At 51.0% G+C, this 21,450-nt stretch overlaps 1 protein-coding gene across 2 annotated transcripts in view; it reads right to left on the bottom strand.

Annotated features, from left to right (window-relative positions):
- The window catches only part of EPB41L4A (erythrocyte membrane protein band 4.1 like 4A), a 99,124-nt gene that overhangs the window by 36,146 nt on the left and 41,528 nt on the right, over positions 1-21,450 (bottom strand). For both annotated transcript variants that reach the window (XM_058677546.1, XM_058677548.1), the window contains 6 exons: positions 17,476-17,554; positions 9,959-10,056; positions 8,452-8,572; positions 6,770-6,857; positions 3,977-4,065; positions 3,287-3,350 (listed from right to left, as the gene is read on the bottom strand). In XM_058677546.1, coding sequence (XP_058533529.1) covers positions 3,287-3,350; positions 3,977-4,065; positions 6,770-6,857; positions 8,452-8,572; positions 9,959-10,056; positions 17,476-17,554 — 539 coding nt within the window. The remainder of the gene's footprint in view (positions 1-3,286; positions 3,351-3,976; positions 4,066-6,769; positions 6,858-8,451; positions 8,573-9,958; positions 10,057-17,475; positions 17,555-21,450) is intronic.

The following is a 21,450-nucleotide window of genomic DNA, read 5'->3' as shown; positions in this document are numbered from 1 at the left end:
TAAGGTTGCTAGATTATTTCAGAATAACTCACACAGCTCATACACTTATAATTTTATTCTTTCGCTTATTTATGTGAGAGGCAGAGAGAGAGAGAGAGCACACGAAAAAGAGAGCGAGCGCCATCCTAGCCACTGGCTCACTCCCCAGTGTCCGCCACGATGCCAGGCCAGGAGGTGGGGCTCAAAGCCTGGACCCTCCCGGGTGGCCAGGCCTAAGGTACACAGACCCTCCCCAGGCAGCCCTGCACCTGCACACAGACCCTCCCTGTCCAATCACAAGGACCCCACAGGAAAACAAGAAAGGAGAGGTTTCCTCATGGTGAAGTGGAACTGCACTCTTAAGACATGCGAATGTCATGAGAGGTAAGAACTGCCACATAGATAGCACATGACCAAAACGTTACAGTGTATCAACATAGAGGCGACCTGGACATGGTGGAAAGCCCTGCCCTCGGGCAGTACTGAAACATTGCAAATCTCACATATGCAACTTACTCTCCAATGATTCAGAAAAACTGTGTCTGGGGGGGGAGTGTGTGTGTGTGTCTATGTGTGTGTGTGTGAGAGAGAATAAAAACATGAAGGAAATGGTTTATCAAATGTGAACAGTAAGGGAATCTGGAGAACAGTACGTTAATGTTTTCTTTGTAGCTTTTAAATACTACAACTTTTTGGAAACCTGAATTATTTCTAAATCAAAAGAGTGGCTGCTAACCCTCAGGGACATCTGTTCACAGAGCAAGCCTCCAGGGCTTGTGCAAAGACTAGCCACCCCTGGCCACCATCATGTCTGAGTCCTCTCCTCTGAGTGGCCAAGTGCTGCCACGTGGGGCCAACTACCCACGGCACCCAGAGCAGTGAACACGGGCTCGTTCATTCATTATTCCACTTACTTCACAACTGTGCTTCCTGCACACAAGTTCAGGCTAGCAACTGCAGCCTCTTTTCCTCATCCATCGCCAGGCATCTGAGTATGGCTAACTGCTCCCCACCTCCCAGGAAACACGCCAGCAGAGCACTTCACCCCCGCCACCTGATCATGGCTCTCTAGCCTCACTTGGCCTCACGTGGGCACCACAGGCAACTAGAGAGCGAGCCAGCAGAAGGAAGACAGATTCATTCTCTCTCTCTCTCTCTCTCTCTCTCAGCTTCTGCTTCTCTTTCTGAGTACATGAATACATCTCTAAGCACCATGGAACCACAGCACCTGGCCTAAAGTCCAACAAGGACCAACATTGCCTCTGAGAGCCCCAGCAGCGAGCACAACGTGCCGTGCCCTTTCGTGGAAGCAGCAACATTCACCTGTCCGTCGTTTTCTAGCTGGACGCTCTATGCCAGGTGCTGGGACTAGGCAGCTTTTTAATTCCATCTGTGCCTACAGTGAGGCCTCCAGGATAACCACCTTACTGCCACCGTCTCAGAGAGGCAGAAGGAAGCAGAACATTTCAGTCAAATTCTAAGCTATTTAATCATTTTTAAAAGGGCTCAGGCTCGAGCCTCTGCATTAGGTGATGGCCGAGCAGCCCAGGAGCCGTGGCCTCAGGCCTCCCCTGCACCTGAGGACTCGGGTTGAACAGCGGTGCAGGAGACGAGCCCAGCTGCCTGGGAGAGCAGCGCGGCAGTGACAGAGCCCGCTGCTCTCACCTCAGCCCAGTCTGAACAGTCGAGGGGCTGCGCCTCCTGGGACACCGGACATCACAGACAGCGCGGTAACAACGGGAGGGTCGCGCACCAAAGGACTCCTCACAAAACTACCCTGGGCACACGAGGCAGACACCATGGATAACAACAGTAGGAGTGGCAGTGTCCACGAAGAGCCTTAGTTTACTCTCTCAGTCTGCTAAAGACAGCTTGAAGAGTACAAGTTCGGGGAGAAAGAAATGAAAAGACAACTGCCATGTAAAAAAACTGAAATCCATGTAGCACTTCTTCCACGACAGGCCTTTTCCATGGATTTTCTGCACATCACTCCACAAGTAGATTTGTGTACTGAACACGCCTCACTCCTTGTATTATTAAGTGAAACGTGTCAGGATCCAACTCCACTGTCTAACTAACAGTTCTGCTTTTTACATGATTTCACTCAGTCTCGTCTTCGTGCATTTCTTAAACCTGACACAGCTACTCGGGAATTAAAGAAAACACTGGAATCTTGCCAGGCAGACGGTGAAGGGCCAGGGGGTTTTCACACTCACATTTCTTCAAAAACGGGAATCTCCCCACCTCCTCGAAAGTTACAGCACTCTGAAATCCGATTTTGACTCTAACAATATGCGGCAGCATGTCACAGCTCAGGGTGGGATAGTCGGTGTTTTCTAGTGCCTGACAGTGCGCAGTCAGCCCACCAGCTGTGAGCAAACCCTCGGCGCCTGAGGCACCTGCCATGGCGGCACCCCTCCTCAGCCTCCACACAACACAAACCCTCCGCGCGTGAAGCACCTGCCAGAGCCCAAAGCCAGTGACCTTCCGCGCGTGAAGCACCAGCCAGAACCCACGGCCAGTGACCCTCCGCGCGTGAAGCACCAGCCAGAACCCACGGCAAGCGACCCTCCACGCGTGAAGCGCCCACCAGAGCCCACAGCCAGCGGCAGCTGAAGCGGCACCCTTCCTCAGTCTCCATGTAAGCGCCAAGAAGTCAGTTCAGCCCCACTGGCCCAGTTTCTTTAGCATCCAAGAGATGAAAGGACAGACACCACCCCACCCCACCCCCGCGCACTGTCTCCGCTCATCTCCCTGCTTTACAAGGGACACTCATTTCACAGGCAGAAGGAAAGGAAGCGTTGTCATCCTCGCCTTCCTCTGACCAGTTCCCTCAAAGCTGCCCACAGGCGTCAGGCCCTGCAAGTGTCAGGCTGATGTTCCCAAGGGAATCTGCCCAGGCTGGGCATGGACCACACTCCTGCACCCTTGCCGTGTCCCCTCCCCAAGAAGGGCCTCTTGCTTGTCCATTAGACCCAACCAGAGAAGAGTAGATGTGTGACCCCCAACAGTTTGTTCTGTTGACTTCAGACCAAGACAGTTAGCACAGTCCCCGGCACAGCCGTACCTCCTGGCCACACAGATCCTGTCTTCACAGACAGAACTGAAAAGCAAACAACCACGACACCCCCCTCCTCTGCCCGGAACAAGGGCACCCTTGCATCATCACTGCATCCTTCCTGCTCTCATCACCAACCCTCCCTGGCAGTGGGTGCCCCGGCCAGCAGGTGTGCGGCTGCAGCTCAAAGACGGTGACAGCCCTGACCCAGGCCCTGTGAGTTACCAACGTGAGCCTGCAGGAACTTACATCTTTTCCCAGCACTCTGAGTTCAAACTGAGTCTCCTTGAAGTGAACCTTGGTAATCCGAGGCCTGGAAAACAAAGCAGACGGTGTTGGGAGGATTTCGCAGGAAAAGGGTGGCCAGTGCTGGCTCTTGCAGAAGCTGGGGTGCAGTGCCAATGGCTGCCAACTCCCCGTGTGTCCCCTGCTCCAGAAAAATCACGCTCCCCGTCACAGGCTGCTCCACTGAACACACAGCTTGGAATCCCAGACCCCTACACTCCACAAACCCCAACCCAACACTTAGCATTAAAAGCAGAGTAGGTCTGGACGCACCAGCACATCTGGGATGGGTAGGAGATTCTGTCCTCCACCCCCACCCCACAGCTTCCACAGGTGAGAGTCCAGACTCTCAGTGCTGGGAAGGTCCAGAGAAAATGTACACCGATTTCATTTGTTGTCAACCACCGGAAATGTACCTGCCTTCTTTCTCCAACACACACACACACACACACTACCCTCCCCACATTCCCACAGCTATCCAGGACACAGGACATACACACATACACACACACCATAGCTATATCCAGGACACACACTCCTTTCCCTCCTACATCCCCATAGCCATCCAGGACACATATACCCACCTGCATGCACACACGCACACACACACACACACACATGCCCCGACACATCCAGCACGCAAGTCCTACCTACCAGAAGTACTTCCCCACTTGCTTCTTGTTCTTGTAGACAACAACACCAACAGGAGTCAATCCCAGGAAATACTCGGACTTGTTCTCTCCCTGCAGAAGCAAGCAGCAGCCCGTCACCGAGAATGCACTGCGTCAGCACCCTGCGCACTGCCGCTGGCCAGGAGCACACACCCTGCACACTGCCGCTGGCCAGGAGCACGCACCCTGCACACTGCCGCTGGCCAGGAGCACGCACCCTGCACACTGCCGCTGGCCAGGAGCACGCACCCTGCACACTGCCGCTGGCCAGGAGCACGCACCCTGCACACTGCCGCTGGCCAGGAGCACGCACCCTGCACACTGCCGCTGGCCAGGAGCATGTTTGTAGCTGTGGCCACACAGGATTGAGTTTTGGAGAGCCATCCATCTAGAAAGCTTAGCTGAGCTAGGAGAACAACCCACCTGCTGCTCAGTGGTTTTTAAGAGGATCTTTCTGTTGTCTTAGGGCTAACCTGTGACGTAAGCTCATTAGAGGGATCTGGGTGACCATGCAGGTCCCAACACAAGGCTGTTTATATTGTTGGTGACCAGCCTCAATGGCATATTAACTTTCATCACTTTGCACAGCTGATCATGTGGTGCCTATGAGAACCAGTAAACCCAGCAAAGATGCCAAAAGGTCAAAAGCACATCACACTTCAGGGTGTTCTCCTGGCGGCCAAGAACCCTGCTTCTGTCACAGTGAGCTTCACACGCATCACTCTGATGCTGACCATTTACCGCCCCACCCTCCCCGGAAAGCCCAGGCTCTGCCGAGCTCTTTCCTGCCTCTGCTTACAGCTTTCAGACTACCACAGTTTTTACAATTTTAGGCAGGTGTTGCAGGATAACAAGTTAAATCTATGCCAGCATCCCACAGGGACAACAGTTTGAGTCCTGCTGCTCAACTTCCAATCTAACTCCTTGCTAATGTGCCTAGGAAAGAAGTAAAAGATGGCCCAAGTGCTTGCGCCTGCACCCATGTGGGAGCACAGGTGGTTCTGAATGAGGATAAACATTACACAACCACGAGGCATTTCTCAGAAGACTCTCTAGTCTGTAATCTTCCTATTGCACATATATGATTTTAAACCTGAAAACCCACAGAGCACAGTACACTATTCAGGAGCGTTTAACAACATGAGTCTGCCGGCAAGACAACGGTATTTTTTAAAGCTTGTGTAAAATGTAACAAAGTTTATTTTTGGTGCAAAAACAACGGAAATACATTACTATGAAGGGCTCTTCAAAAAGTTCATGAAAATTACTAAAAGACAAATATTCATGGATTTTTAAAAAAAATGTGTACCAAAATTATCTCCTTTTTTGAAAAACAGGGAGAGAAAAAGAGAGCTCCCATCCACCGGTTCAATCCCCAAATGCCCACAGCAGCCAGCAGCTGGGCCAAAGTCAGCAGCTAGGCCGGCCAAAGCCAGCAGCTGGGCCAGTCAAAGCCAGCAGCTGGGCCAGCCAAAGCCAGCAGCTGGGCCAGTCAAAGCCAGTAGCTGGGCCAGCCAAAGCCAGCAGCTGGAACCCTAGCAGGTCTCCTGGAGGTGTGAGAGAGACCCTGGCTCTGTAGTGAGCGTTGAGCTCTGCCTCCCAGAGTCTGCGTTGGCAGGAAGCTGGCATCAGGAGACATAGCAAGATATCGTGGCACAGGCTGCAGGCTTCTTAACCTCTCCACTAATGTCCTCCCCAAACTTCTCTTACAATTCCATCTTCCCACAAACTTTGTGAAGTGTTCTCACATATCACTTAACTACTACCTCCCTCCAAGCTATCATTTTTATTACCATATTCACTATATACTGAGGGCTGCTTCTAACTCTCTGAAATTAATGAGATGGTTTCTTATTTTAGGAAATGCTGTTAGGCAAAACACATTACAAAATGAACATCTGAGTGAATCACATTTCAGAGAACTTTTTCCAGGATGATTTAAAAATTAAATTCCATGATCTAGCTGATAAACATTTAATCATTCAGCTATTCATTTCCTATTTTTTTAAAATAAGGCACCTTGTCATTTCCTCAAACAATCAAATCTCAGTACTGCCAACTATACCCTTGCAAAAAAAAACAAAGTCTCCCAGGTGCAGACTAACCGACTGTGAGTGCAGGAGGAGTGGCTCGAGGGGTAGGTGCAAATACAGAGCACTCGCACAGAGTAACGGCTCCGCCAGCACGCTCAGCCACTCGCACGGTGTAACGGCTCCGCCAGCACGCTCAGCCACTCGCACGGTGTACCGGCTCCGCCAGCATGCTCAGCCACTCGCACGGTGTAACGGCTCCGCCAGCACGCTCAGCCACTGAATGCAGTCTGCAGGCATGCTTCTTTGCACACAGCGATGATGCAGCAGGTCGCTGCCCTCCTGCTCAGGGCACCCGCACACCCAGCAAGAACCAACCACTACTGCCCCTGGACTGCTGCCGGATACCTGCCGCACCTGGCAAGTGACTTTATACTGTTCATGAAATCATGGAACGCCCTCCTGACCTCTGGCAGGATCAAATGCAGAGCAGTTTTCAGCTCTCTGGACAGATGGCTATGCCCTCCAGATTGTGTTGGCAAGCTCCGTTAATTGTTTTCCACACGTGGAAATATCATTTCGGTCATATGTGAAACTCATCCGCACAGGTTCTGCTTTGTGTCTGAAGGACACAGAGGAAGGTCCAGCCTGCGAAGCAGCAGCAACCGGCCCTCCTTTGGGAGCCTCAGTGACTTAGGAAAAACACCACCAGCTTACAGGATGATGTGCAGACACATGCTACTCACGTAGACAGGGTGAAGGTCCACGCCATACATCTCCAGCGACTTGGCGGTCCTCAGGTAGCTGAGTTCAGCTTCAGAAGGTGCCTGCCCCCTACACGAAGCACAGGAACAGGGCTTTACCGAGGGCAGCCGCAGCCTGGGCAGTGCTGAGCACCTGCGGGAGATTGTCCTGGAAGCTCCCCACCGTCTCCCCAGCCCGGCCTCTGTACAGACACTGCTCTTGTTCCCCGGCTTCCCAGGGGCCTTTGCCTCCTGGCACAGGCATGTCTGTGCCCTGAGGGGTGCCTATGTGGATTTCAGTCACTTACACTCAGATGTAAGTTAGCAATTCTCTGTTTTGGAAGCCCTACCGTGAGTCCCTAACAAGAAAGCGTCTCCTCCACACAGCCCCATGCCTGCCTCCCAGAGCCTTCCTTGCACTGGCATAGGCAGGAGGAAGGAAGGCCCGGCCACCCAATGGGGGTCCCATCACGTCCTGAGCATGCGTAGGGTCTGCAAATACAACCAATGATCACTGGCTGGCACCTCAGAAATCCTCCAGAACACAACTCCATCCCAGCAAGGGGCAGTGCCTGCCAGGAGAGTGCCCGGCTGGGTGGACACAGCTCCATCCCAGCAAGGGGCAGTGCCTGCCAGAAGAGTGCCCAGCTAGGTGGACACAGTTCCACTCTCAGTCAGGGACAGTGCCTGTCAGGACAGTGCCCAACTGGGTGGACAAAGCTCCTTCCAGCAAGGGGCAGTGCCCACCAGGAGTGCCTGCCAGGATGGGTAGACACGGCTCCACTCTCAGTAAGGGGCAGTACCTGCCAGGAGTCTGCCTGGATGGGTGGACACAGCTCCATCCCAGCAAGGGGCAATGCCTGTACACACTGGCTACCGTGTGATACTGCGACAAACACACCCAGGCCAGGCCACAACAGGCAGTAACATGCAGTGGCCAGGCAGGAGCAGGCTGGTTCCTCCCATGGTAGCCCAGCAACTGGCTTCCACCCCTGTGCAACAAAACCCTTAGGCAAATATTTTGTTGGTCAGATTAAGTCCACTTTTAAAATTTATTTTCTTAATTACAGTGGATCTAAAACACAGCTTCCTTGAGAGACAATCTTAGATAAGAAGCAATAAAGCAAAGTATATCAACACAGAATTTAGGGGAAAAAAATGGTAACTCCAAGGCTTCGGGGTATTAACTAAAATCCTACTGGGGAGCCAGGCGTGTGTCTGCCCCCGGAAGTGCCTGCTCAGGGCTCCACATCCATGTGCCGGGGCTTGCTCCTGGGCAGCGAGGGCCTGGACTGGGCTCAGCTTCGTTACTGTGAACACAGAGCAAGCCCAGCACAGCTTCTGTGGCTGAAGATCACAGTTTAGCAAATAACCCAATAGAAACCAGAGAGCACAGTGCTTGCAGGATGGTCCCACGTGTGTGAAATCAGTCCATCCAGACACAAGGTCAATGTCCGCTGCGGGAACCGAGGCGCACAGAGAGGCCTGATGGTGCTGGGCCAGGCTCTGTGCCTTTCACCACTGAGGCACACACTCTTCTTACTTTTTAAATTTTTGGAGTTGTCAACAAGGGTTCTAGAAGAAACCTATCAAAATGAAACTCAGTGTTCTAGAACCTTCTCCTTGGACTGCAAACATCCCGATGGATCACTGACAGATGAAACGAAGTAAGACATGATTCTTACATCAGAGTTTTATGAATCCTTTCTATGGCTTCTTCAAGTTCTTCTTTCTGATCAGGCACAAACCGGTATTCTGAAACATATCCTGCAGTGTGTTTATATGGGTCGTAATCTCCGAGTTCAGCTAAAAAAAAAGGAAATTGTGACTTCTTTCCATTCTAGAAACATATTGCTAAAAACAGATGAATATATTGCTATAATGCTGACACAACCATCTTCAAGAATCTTACGGATAAATCTATATATAACACAACATGACCCCAACGTGTCTCTCAAACAATGGGGCTGGATATGGAGTGTGTTATTCAAAATGTCCACACTCCAAACAGTGCTCAGGAAATCCTACAGCACTTTACACACCTGTGACAGCTCACCCACCTATGAAAGCCCACACACCTGGGACAGCTCACACCTCTGAGAGCTCACACACCTGTAAGAACTCACACCTGGGACAGTTCACACACCTGGGACAGCTCACATACCTGTGACAGCTCACACACCTGGGACAGCTCACACACCCGGGACAGCTCACATGTCTGTGACAGCTCACACACCTGAGACAGCTCACGCCTCTGAGAGTTCACACACCTGTGAGAGCTCACACACCCATGACAGCTCACACACCTGGGACAGCTCACACCTCTGAGGGTTCACACATCTATGAGAGCTCACACCTGTAAGAACTCACACACCTGACAGCTCACACACCCATGACAGCTCACACACCTGGAGCAGCTCATAACTGTGTTGCTCACACATCTGTGAGAGCTCAAACCTGTAAGAACTCACACACATGAGAGCTCACACCTGGGACAGCTCACACACTGGTGACAGATCACACACCTGTGATAACACACACACCTCTGAGAGTTCACACACCTGGGACAGTTCACACCTCTGAGAGTTCACACCTGGGACAGCTCACACCTCTGTAGGAGTTCACACCTGGGACAGCTGACATGCGTAAACAAGTGGAACCAAACAAGCCCAAGCTACTCTTAGCCAATGCTGCCAACACAAAGCGGCTTTCCAAGCCCGGGGCGGCTCTCTTTGGGGCATTTCCCCCGCATTTCCTACTAATCCCTGGTTTCTGGGTGCCACAAAAGCTAAGACTACATTGTGCTATTTTCCTTGTACCCAACCACATCCCCTGGGAAGCACACTTCACTATGATACTATTTTCCTCAAACCCCAAGGACAAGGTGCCTGGAAGCCACCCTGTGGCCACCATGCCAGTGCCAGGAGCCAGCATGCCCTCTGTGTCCGACATGTGCTCACTCGGAGCCTGCCACAGCCATCTCCAGACACAAAGGCTGAGGGGGGCAAGCAGAGGGCCCTATGGAGTGGTCCAGCATGCCATGCTGTTCCTGCAAATCCACAACTGAATTTGAACAAAATTCAATTTTTATGCTAAATTTTCATTTGAAAAGAACTTTACTCACAAACCTGCTTACCAAGGACTTAATGTCTTTCCCAGGCCCAGGGAGTTGAGTATGGCAGGGGCACCTACCCTGGATGGCATGTGCTCCCAGCTGAGCTGCAATGTTGACCGGGCAGGGCAACCGGCCCTGGAGGACATCCTGTTTCACCTGCAAGAAAAACTGATATCTGGAAGGGAAACAGGAAACAGAGTTAGCCATGGAACCACTCACACCCCACACATCAGACCCTGGCACCAGGGCAGCAGCCAATCTCCATCAGCTGTAGGCCAGCAAGGCAGTGGGGGCACAGTTCAGGAGCTCACGCTGACTGTGGTGGACCACACTCCCTCTCCTCTACTCGCCGTGAGGGTGCACGGAGGCCTTCAGAGATGAACAGGCCATGTCATCCCACTGGTAAGAATGCCCAGGGGACAAAGGGTAAGGCCCGTAAGGGGTTCACAGCTGACACCCTGTAGCTCCAGGTTTCATACCACCACAGACCCAGCTGTGATCGCAGACGAAAGCCTTTGGAAACAGAACACCTCTAAACTGAGCACGGACAGATTACACAACACAGGATCACACGGCATCCTCCTCCTACTAGGCACTGCACATCCTCGGGTGAGGACTCAGTGTGCAGGGCAAGGTGTGCGCAGGTTCCAGGAAAATCCCATGCGGTGCTGTATTAGGGATCCACAAAGACTCCCTGCTGGGAGTTTCCCGAGGGCCCAAAACATTCCTAGTTTGATGACTGCATGACGAGTCCCATGACCACTGCCGATTGGCTCCTGCTTCTCACCAGGTCCTGCCTACTGTGGACCTGTCTGAGCACACTCCTTATTTCGCTGTGTAACTTGACCTCCAAGCTAGGCTGCTGCTGACTGATTCCTGCAGAACCAATCACACAGGCTCTGTTGATTCTCTCATTAGCATATGCCTCAGCGGATCAGGTGAACTTCCTCTTTGGGAGTCAGGAGGTAGTCAGTCCACCGCAGCCCCTGGCTCTGTGGAGGAGCTCTCTCTGCTTCTTCCAGTGAACCTTCCCATACTCTCCTCCCTCTGCCTTGTCCCCATGCCTCACGCTCTAAGATTACAGGACAAAGCACCTGCAGGGAGGAGAAGGTGAGACACACAGATGGCAGCCATAGTCCACAGACCCCAGTGTGAGAGGAGAGCTGCAAGGCAGGAACTGAACTAGCTGTCAAGAATTCAGAAAATCAAAAAAGATAAATGAGAATCTGACACATTTCTTGTGGCCTCTTGCCACCACCCCTGCAGCCTGCCGCCAACGCCCTGCTGAGACCTCGGCCTTGTGCTCCAGAGGTCTTTTGAGCTGCCTCTCTTGTCATTGGCCGGTCTCCTGAGCTGCCTCTCTTGTCATTGGCCGGTCTCCTGAGCTGCCTCTCTCGTCATTGGCCGGTCTCCTGAGCTGCCTCTCTTGTCATTGGCCGGTCTCCTGAGCTGCCTCTCTTGTCATTGGCCGGTCTTCTGAGCTGCCTCTCTTGTCATTGGCCGGTCTCCTGAGCTGCCTCTCTCGTCATTGGCTGGTCTTCTAAGCTGCCTCTCTTGTCATTGGTCCGTGACCACTCAGCTCCCTGATTCATGCTCACTTCACCCATCCTACTGGACTCCTGGGGCATCCCATCCACTCTGCCATCATTACCTGTCCTCCCTCAGAGGAGGAAGGCAAGGTGCCAAGAGGGGAACCTACACAAAGGCCTACACCCCATGGCACGGCTGCCGGAAGCCGACTGTGCCTGGACATGGCATTGCTGCGCCCTCCCCATGTGTGTTCCATATGAAATCTGTCACAGATGCATCTTTGTTTTCTCCTGTTGGGATTTCACAGTGTCTGACCAGATACTGAAGTCCCTTGCCAACTACAAAAAGTAAGAAACTAATCCGGCAAGAGTTTGCTTTGAAGATGCAAGGCGAGAAGCAGGAAATGACAAAAGCCAAGAGCTGACAGACAGAGGAGCCCCATGCCCAGAGAGCAGCTGTGCTGAGAAGCAGGGACCAACACAGAGACAGGAGGACATGAAGGGTGGACACACTGGCAGACAGGTGATGGGAGCCAAACTCGACATGCTCCGCTGAGCTTGGGAGATCGCAAGACAAAAGCACAGCTGGCTGAGCGTCCCTGGGCAGCCTTGTAAAGACCCCACAGCTCCGCAGGTCACTGCGCTCAACAAAGCAAAGGCAGGCGGACTGTTTCCAGTTAAGGATACTGTCAACTTTTACTCAAGGGAGCATCTTGCATTCGTTTAAGACAGATGTAGGATAAAGTAAAACCTATCCCCTCCGTGTAAGTCTTGCAGTGCCTATTTTAAGTTGATTGTTCGTATAACTTTTCTATCTCACGGGACTTTAAGTACAATTGACTATTTTACAGAAATCACAAAGTTCCGAGTTACTGGGTCTTTCACTCCGTGCCTCTCTGATTAACCAAATGCTTGCATTCCTGCACATCTGCAGCAGTGGGGAATGTCTGACATGCAGGTCCCTGCCAACTGCAGGTGGGACTCAGAATCCAGCACGTCTATAGCCGGCTGATGTTCAAGCTGATGATTTCTTAGGGCCATGAATGATGTTATAAATATCAAAATGCACCAGACAGAAAAAAACATTTCTCAACCTTGCCTTAGAGTGCCAGACTTTGCACAACAAATTATACTGTGAAATAGTTATGGAGTAACCTGTTGCGGAGAAATGCAGATTTAAAATCAACTTACTTAACAAGGAAGTCTGCAGGAGAAATTGTGGAGGGAAGCAGAGGCCTCACAAAGCAGTGTCTGGTTACTTGTTCATTAACAGCAAGTGTGCCAGGCCAGCCTGAGACCTGAAGGAGAACTGTGGTCCTCCCCATCCACAACATCCACAGCACCACGGTGCCAGGAGGGGCTTCGGCTGCGGGAGCTTGCCCTGATGCTGGCTGACATTCCCCGCAAAGAAGGCCAGGACCACAGACCACATACCACATGGCAGTTCCAGAGAGCGAAAGGAGAGCCAGGAAGAAGGGGCAGAAGCCCCTCTGAGGCTCCATGGCCACAACCAGCCACGAGGGAGTCAACCCAAGGAGCCAAGGTGCACCCTCCAAGAATATGACACCCTGGAGGAAGTGGAGGGGGAGCAGACACAGATAGAAAGCAGGAAAAACAAAAAGCTGAGGCTCCATTGGCATGGGCAGAAACAAGGAAGGAAAATGCAGAAGAAACTGCTCATTGCTAACAGAAAGCCACAAAGAGGTCAGGAAAACCCTTCTGACAACAGCTGGGAGCAGACAGCAAGGACGCTGCTGGCCAGGTGGGCGGTCCTTGAGCGGCCATAAGGGAGTGTGCCCACCTCAGTGCCACAGGAGGAGACAGGCACCCTGGAATGGAGCAAAGGATGCACGATCCACACAGACCCTAAAACAAGCCACTTCCACAAACAGAAGGGGGATTACTCAAAGAAGGACAGCAGTAACTTGTACATTTAGTGTCAATCTCAAACAAAAAACTACCCCAAAAAATCTTTTTCAAAAAAAAGCAACAGATTTCAGGAGATAACAAGTATTGACTATGAACAAATCATGCATTACTAACTTTTTTTTAAGTTGCCAGATCCTGGGCTGGTGCCATCCTAACCTTGCACCTGCCAGGATCCCATATGGGTGCAAATTCATGTCCCAACTGCTCCACTTCCTATCCAGCTCCCTGCTAGTGGCCTGGAAAAGCAGTGAAGGATGCCCAAAGCCTTGGGACCCTGCACCCACATGGACAACCCAGAAGCTCCTGTCTTCTGGCTTCAGATCGGCTCAGCTCTGGCCCTTGCAGCCACTTAGGGAATGAACCAGCAAATGGAAGATCTTTCTCTCTGTCTCTCCTTCTCTCTGTAAAGTGCCTTTCCAATAAAAACAAATAAATCTTTAAAGTTGTCAGATCCATAGAAGTTCAGACAAATCACAGTGGCATTTTAGGGCTATCGGCTACCAGCTCTCCCAGGCCAGCACATGGCATCCTTCATAACGCTGCTGAGGGGCCAGTGGGCAAATAGATCATTTCCTGACACACAGCTCAGGAGATGCAGGAGTCCTCAGCGAGCCCTTGCAGAGTTCTGATGAATGGGTTGACACGTGTTAGGGCTCCAAGGTAATCTTTCCTTAAATACTTTCTTTTTTTTTTTTAAGATTTATTTATTTTTATTGCAAAGGCAGATATATAGAGAGGAGGAGAAATAGAGAGGAAGATCTTCTGTCCGCTGATTCACTCCCCAAGTGACAGCAACGGCCGGCACTCTGACGATCCAAAGCCAGGAGCCAGGAACTTCCTCCAGGTTTCCCATGCGGGGACAGGGTCCCAAGACTTTGGGCCATCCTTGACTGCCTTCGCAGGCTACAAGCGGGGAGCTGGATGGGAAGTGGAGCTGCCGGGATTAGAACCGGCGCCCATATGGGATCCCGGAGTGTTCAAGGTGAGGACTTTAGCCGCTAGGCCACGGCACTGAGCCCCCTTAAATACTTTCAATAATTTGAAAATATAAAACAACCCTCACTATTTCCATTTCAGCTACCCTTTGCATTTACTGAATGTCTTTCCTTGATGTACGTACTGTGTATTACACAAATATACAACCATCTTTTTGAAGCAATGTTGGAATTCACTGTATGAATGAGAAAATCAAGAATTTGGTTCGTCTTCTCTGAATTACACGAGACTGCAACAAGGAAAACCAGGATGGATGCAAACTTTGGCCCACCTGACCCATCGACTGTGTTCTAACTAATGTGTGTGTGACTCTCCTCAACCTTCATGGCAAATGTGCGAGGAACGACACTAAATATAGGAAAGGGTATCAGCTGAAAGCAAATTTTACACGCTCATGAGAGATGGGCTAGCTAAAAGACTAACAAAGAAAAGACAAATGAGACTAATCTGAGAGATTTGGAAAGGAAACAGACTGAAGTCCCAGCAATTCTTATTTCGAACTGAATGTTTTATTGCTTTCCAAGGTGCTACGGTTTCCTATCTAAAATTGTTTAAGAGGAAGCTGGCTGGTATGTCAGGAATGTTCCATGCGGTGGAGGCCAGCATGGAAGACCTCGGAGTCACCAACTGCATTTACTTCAGAGAACAATTTAGAACACGTAGCAGGGCCTCCCAGTTGTTAGAGTTCTGAGCACTCCCCTTTTTTGTATTGTGAAACTTCATCTTCCTGTATACAAGGCTTCTGCTAACAAATCATGTCCTGAAATCTTGCATTGAGATGATCCAATACATGTGTACATGACAGACTTCGCAGCAGCATGATACATAATTTCTTATTTTAAAAAAATTGACTTGAACAGCCACCCCAGGACTGGCTCCATAAAGCATGAGTGCTAGAAGGACAGAGCAGGCTGGGTCAGCAGGTAAAGAGGTCACTCAGCAAATGTGAAATGGTGCAACTTTAAAGGCAAGATCACTAGACATGCATTCATGTAACACTATCTTTCACATCCAAAAATTATAAAGCATTTAACAATACAGCATATGCTGGGAAAGCTTTTCCAAAGAGCTGAATCACAATAAACATGTAACTGGAAAATGCTAGACTAAGTATTCTTTAACGGCAAGCACGATATTACAATTTTGGTTTTGTGTTTTTAAGTTTCACTTTTGCTAAAATATCTTGTGTCATCAACTTTCTTTTTGGGTCCATTATGGCCAGGCATTTAGGTGCCCACAACCCTGCCAATCAGGCCTGTTGCTGCAGAACACAGCGACAGCAGCCACTGGAATACCACGTCAGCCTTACCCACATCCACCTGTATCTTTGGGGCAAAAATAAAGGAATCACAGATCATGATCTCCAAGTGTAACCGAGCACAACCCCCAGGGTTCAGTGACACTCTGGTCTGACTCCCAAGGGATAGTGGTGGCAGTGCGGGTATGCTGGGGCTGTGTGTCACCGTGCAGCACTGCCGCTAGCTCACTGCTGAGAAGTGTTAACTGGCGTGCAGCTATGCATTATAAACGCTGGTCCTTTCCCACTCGTAGCTGTCCATCCCTAACCCCACCAAGGCTGGAATCCCCTTGCACTGGCAGAGCCGGCACAGCCTGGAACAAGATGTCTGCCCTAACCCAGCCCTTGCCAGAAGCCCAAGACAACCATGGCAGCTGTACCAACATCAGTCCAGTCAACGGTCACAAAGGTGTGGCAACTTCATAGCCAAGGAAACCAGGGTACAAAGGAGTACCCCCCAAAATCAAAGCAAAGGACTCCGATTGCAATTTCTTTTTTTAAGATTTACTATTATTATTATTATTTTTAATTGCAAAGTCAGATATGCAGAAAGGAGGAGAGACAGAGAGGAAGATCTTCCGTCCATTGATTCACTTCCCAAGTGGCTGCAACGGCTGGTGCTATGCCGGTTCAAAGCCAGGAACCAGGAAACTCCTCCAGGTCTCCCATGTGGGCGCAGGGTCACAAGCCTTTGGACTGTCTTTGTCTGCTTTCCTAGGCTACAAGCAGGGAGCTGGATGGAAAGTGGGGCCACTGGTCTTAGAACCGCCGCCCATATGGGATCCCGCCATGTTCAAGGCGAGGACTTTAGCTGCTACACCACGCCGCTGGGCCCCGATTGCATTTTCATACAACATTGTCCCTCTGCAATGTCCTGCTGAACTATGCCTACAAAGGCTTCTTTGTACACAAAGGCTCAGTTCCCCCCAGAAAACTCTGACATAGAGACACTCCTCCACCAGCGCCGCTCCTCGTGCCCTAGGAAGGCTCAGCAGGCCTGCTGCTCACACACTCCCTGACAATACAATCATGCAAGAGTTGCGTGCAGGCATCTGCAGGTTCCAAAACCATGGTCCCAGGCCAGCACGCAGCACTGCCGAGCGGTGTACCCACCAGGATCAAAAGGGGCAGAAGCAAAACCACAGACCATTTCCCCCTCATCATCAAATATGCCACTTCCAATTTTCAGAGAACATGTAGGCTCCACTGAGCCTTGACAAGGACTCCCTAGCAAGTGGCTCGCGGCAGTGCAGGTAGGGAGCAAGTGTTTGGCTAGCTGCCCCCGCGTCCAGGTCTCTCCCTCATCACCGAGCCCGAGCTTGCACCCCTGCCGCCCTCTGTCACTTCCAGATGCACCTATGGCCAGTGTGGACAACTGGGCCAGCCCAGCAATCTGGTCCTGCTGTGGTCGGGTGAAGCAATGCAGTGAGGTCCTGGTCTCTTCTCTCTGTCCTCACTGCTCCTTCCTGTGGGGATGAATGGGGCAGGGGACACTGAGATTTCAGCTACAGCCAATTTCTGGGAGACAACCAGCTGCTCAGATCTGTGTTTACGTATGCAGCCAGCAAAGAAAAGCCAACCTTCCTTCAGGCAGTCCCAGCGTCCTCTAAGGTGCAGAGATTGCACGAGCCACTCTGCTGCTCAGCTACACGTCAGCTCGTCACCCAGTTCATGCTAGCATCAGATGCGTTCACCACCCCACAGAGCTGCCTCACACAGTGCAGAAAGCGCCTGACCAAATGCAGGGACAACACATCCAAACGCGTGACCCCAGTCTCACTTGTTTTACATAAAGCCTTCTGTATGCATATTCATCGGTCCAAGGATGCAGTCCATACTGTACCTGGTTACCTCTTCCTTAAGCTTACACGGATCTTCAGCGTAGAATTTAATACCAAAATACAAAGTATATGGAGGTCCAGCTAAAATAAGAAACAGAAAATCATTAAAATTCCAATTTAAAAATTAGAAGAGTACACCTTACCCACTAGTCAGACAATACAGACTGTGCCAGCATATACGACTACATCCCCGTTACTGCTAAGACACAGAACACGACGGGAAACAGAGAACTGTGCGATGGCAGGCCCTCCGCTATCCACGTACACATGTGCTCAAAACCACACACACACGCACACACTGACTGTGCAGGAACTATTCACAGTGTGTGCACATGCCCTCTGTGTGTCTACACACACAGAAGCAGGAAACTAAAACGTACACAAACGTTGCTTTTTCTTATCCTTGGTTAGGTAAGCACTTTTAATATATATATATGCTTGCCATATTTCACATTTTTAAAGATACATATGTTATTTTTTCACAATGAAGAAAATGCTGACACAAAGCCAACAGTTTTAGCACTATTTACCTATCACCTCAGCTATCACCGAAGACCACCAGAAACCTATGGGCAGCAGGTGGGCCTTAGCCCGTGCACACTGCAGGCTGGGCACAGGACACAGGTGCCATAGGCCCAGGCTGGCACCCCAAGGAGAGCGGCAGCAGCCACCATCATGGAGCTCAGTCACCCGTCCCAACGTAAAAGGAGGTCCCTGTGTCAAGATCAAGGTCAGCTAAGCCACCTGCTTTTCCTGAAAAGTCCGCAAGAAGTCACTAACAATGGTAAACTTCGGGGAGACCGGGAACTTTGTCTTCGCACGGATTAGTTAGAATTTTCTAATCACATGTTTTTTTTTTTTAAATCCCTTTTAAAAAATAAAATGGAGCTGAAACGGTAGCACAGCAAGCCAAGCCATCGACTGCAATGCTGGCATCCCCAGGAAAAGCAGTGGGAGATGGGCCCCACATCCACACAGCAGACCTGAATGAAACCCTGGCTCCTAGCTTTGGTCTGGCCCTACTCCGGCTGTACTGGCCATTTGGGGAGTGAACCAGAGGATGGAAGATTCTCTCCTCCTCTCTGTAACTCCGCCTTTCAATCAATCTCAAAAAAAGAGAGAGAGAGAGAAAACCCTCAAGGAGGCTTATGCAGTCAGGATGACAGGATTTGCTTCTTTCTTGACCTTTTCTGAATCTAGAAAGGCTTTCTTTGCCATGTCACTCATCTCCCACCAATGGAAGAAGACTCAGAAACACCGCGAGGAATGACAAATCCGCAGGCAAACACAGAATAGCGCAGCGCTCACAAGCGGACAGCAGCCCCCTGAGTGTCCACCACAGGACGCAAGGGCAGGTCTCCGTCTCTGCCTCTGGGGCCCCGAGGTCCTTCTTCTGGCCAGGCCCATCCTCCTGCCTTCCCTCCCCTCCTCAGGAAGCAGTTCCTACACCAGGGCCTCTTGGCAAAGTGAATCCCATGCCATGAGCTCTCGTCACTTTTCTGTAACTGAGCCATGTAACTCTGACACGCGCACTTCCTCCCCCAAACATGGACGGCAGGCAGGCAGAGACTGTCAGGTACTGTTAGGAGAGCCATCAGCCAGGGCCATCAGGCACCATGGGCACCCAGAATCAGGGAGGCCCATGGATATCTCCCAGCCAGGGTACCAGGGATACCTTCTCCAGGCCCAGACCGCCTTCATCTCCTGACACAGGACAGGTGGCAACCACACACCCAACAAGGTCACAGCACATATGTTCAGTGGGAAACTGCAAGGCACAGGCATGTCAACTATCCAGTGAAAAACTGTTGGTCTGGGAAGAACATTTTTTAGCTACTTCCAGTTCACATCAGGCCTCCATCTCTCTGCCCCGTACACATGAGAATGTGTTTTAAATGACAGGCATCATTGCCACTTGACTGCACTGAGAACATACAAGGCCTGTTGTCAGCACCTGCTGCCCACCATAACCTGGGAGCTTGTACAGCAGGTGCAGCTGGGGCACCCTCAGCAGGAGGGCTGGTGGCAGTTGGAGCCACGTGGCCTAGCAGAGGGAAACAACCCCGTAAGACCTGCACCCTTTAGAGGGATCAAGCACACCTCCGCCCTCCCTGCCCGCACTACTGCTTCTCACAGCGGCCACTGATGTGGAAATTGATGTGTAAACAAGAATTAGTGTATGAGTCAGCATGGTGGTGTAGCCCCCTATTCCTCCACCTATGGAGCCTACATCCCCTATGAGAACTGTTCCGGTTCTGTCTGTTCAACTTCTGATCCAGTTCGCTGCTAAAGCACCTGGGAAAGCAACAGAACACGGCCCCAGGCCCTGGGCCCTGCACCCACACGGGAGAACAGGGAGAAATTCCTGAGTTTGGCCATCTCAGCTCTGGCAGATGCAGCTATCCGGGAGTGAACCAGCAGGTGGAGGACCTCTACTTGTCTCTCCTCTCTGTAACTCCGACTTAAAAAGAAAAAGTGTGGCAGGGTTAGTCTAGCCAACACTTTCAGGCTTCCTGCCCTAAGACAGCCCCCAGATGTAGAGCTGATGAAGTAAATAACGAATCCTCAACACGGTGAATGTGTGGCGTGCACAGACTCCACAGGGAAGAATCCCCCATGCACAGAGAAGCAGGAGTTCCTCACTTCCACAACAACAAACCAGCAGCCTAGACCAGAACGTCCTGGTCTTCTTCCTGCAGATACCAGTTTCAAGCCTTTAATAACAGCTCTATTTAAATCAAGATGCATCCACCAGAACCCTGGAGGCCAGCAAACGCTCTGCCATTCTTCCAACGTCCGTCTAACTGCGCTACCGGGGCAATCACGGCTGCCTGCTGGCACTAAGGAGTGCACTACTGCATATGGTGAAATACAAGTATTCACTTGCTTATTCCTAAAGTTTTATTGTTACTGTATGTCAAATTTTTAAGTATTACATTTTCTAGGATGAAAAAGAGGTTGCATTGTAATGTGATGTTTAAATGGAGTAATGGATATTATGCAAACAGAAACTTTCCATGTGTTTAGGTTTTGCGGTTCCTGGGCACCCAGCCATTCCAGGCACAGCCAGGGACCTGCACCCACACCCATGAGGGCCGGGCACCAAGAGCAAGGCCTTGTGTGCAAAGTGCAGAATCAGGTCAGGGCTGCAAGGCTGGGAGGCTGTGGAGCCCGCCAGGGCCGGAGCAGCAGTGACTCACAGCTCCATGGTGGCTTACAGGCACAGAATTTCAGCAGGGGAAGCCGAGGAGCTCAGGGGTGGCTGGGGGCGCTGGCCACACACAGCACGGGCATGCTGCACACCACTGCACAGCCCCAAATGGTTACAGCCGCTAGGGTAGGGGTCCATGGACTTTACAAACTAAAAACTTTCTGAAAACTAAATAAAAGAATATTTTTTAAAAAGAGCTTAAGAGCCACAGAAGCAGAAAGAGAAACAGGGCAGCTCAGCTCACTGGCTGGTTCAGTCTCCAAACTGCCTGCCACGCCTAGAGCTGGGATCCCAGTCAGGTCACCAGCACGAACAGCCAGGATCCAAGGCATCACCATGGCCCTCAGTGATTATAAATATCTTAAGAAAGAGCCACACACTTAACAAAAAAACTTTCTAAGGAGCATTCTTGGGGTGAGCATTGTGACACAGGACATGGGGGCAAAGTCATCACCTACCACTCTGGCTGCCCATATGGGCGGATTCAAGTCCTGGCTGTTCCACTTTGGATCCAGCTCCCTGCTAACACGCCTAGGAGAGCAGCAGAGGACGGCTCAAGCCTTGGGCCCCTGCTGCCCATGTGGGAGATCCAGAAGAGGCTCCTGGTTCCTGGTTTTAGACCAGCTCAGCTCCGGCCACTGTAGTCAGTTGGTGAGTGCACCAAAGGATGGAAGATCTCTCTCACAGTCTCTCTCTCGTTCTGTAGCCCTTTCAAAAGTAAATGAAACTTGCTTTTTTTTTTTTTTAAACCATTCAGTTGGTCTGA

This window comes from Ochotona princeps, chromosome 19 (genome assembly GCF_030435755.1).
Source record: "Ochotona princeps isolate mOchPri1 chromosome 19, mOchPri1.hap1, whole genome shotgun sequence".
Taxonomy (NCBI): Eukaryota; Metazoa; Chordata; class Mammalia; order Lagomorpha; family Ochotonidae; genus Ochotona; species Ochotona princeps.
Note: the sequence above shows the minus strand (reverse complement) of the source record. Positions and strands in the feature narration are given on the sequence as shown.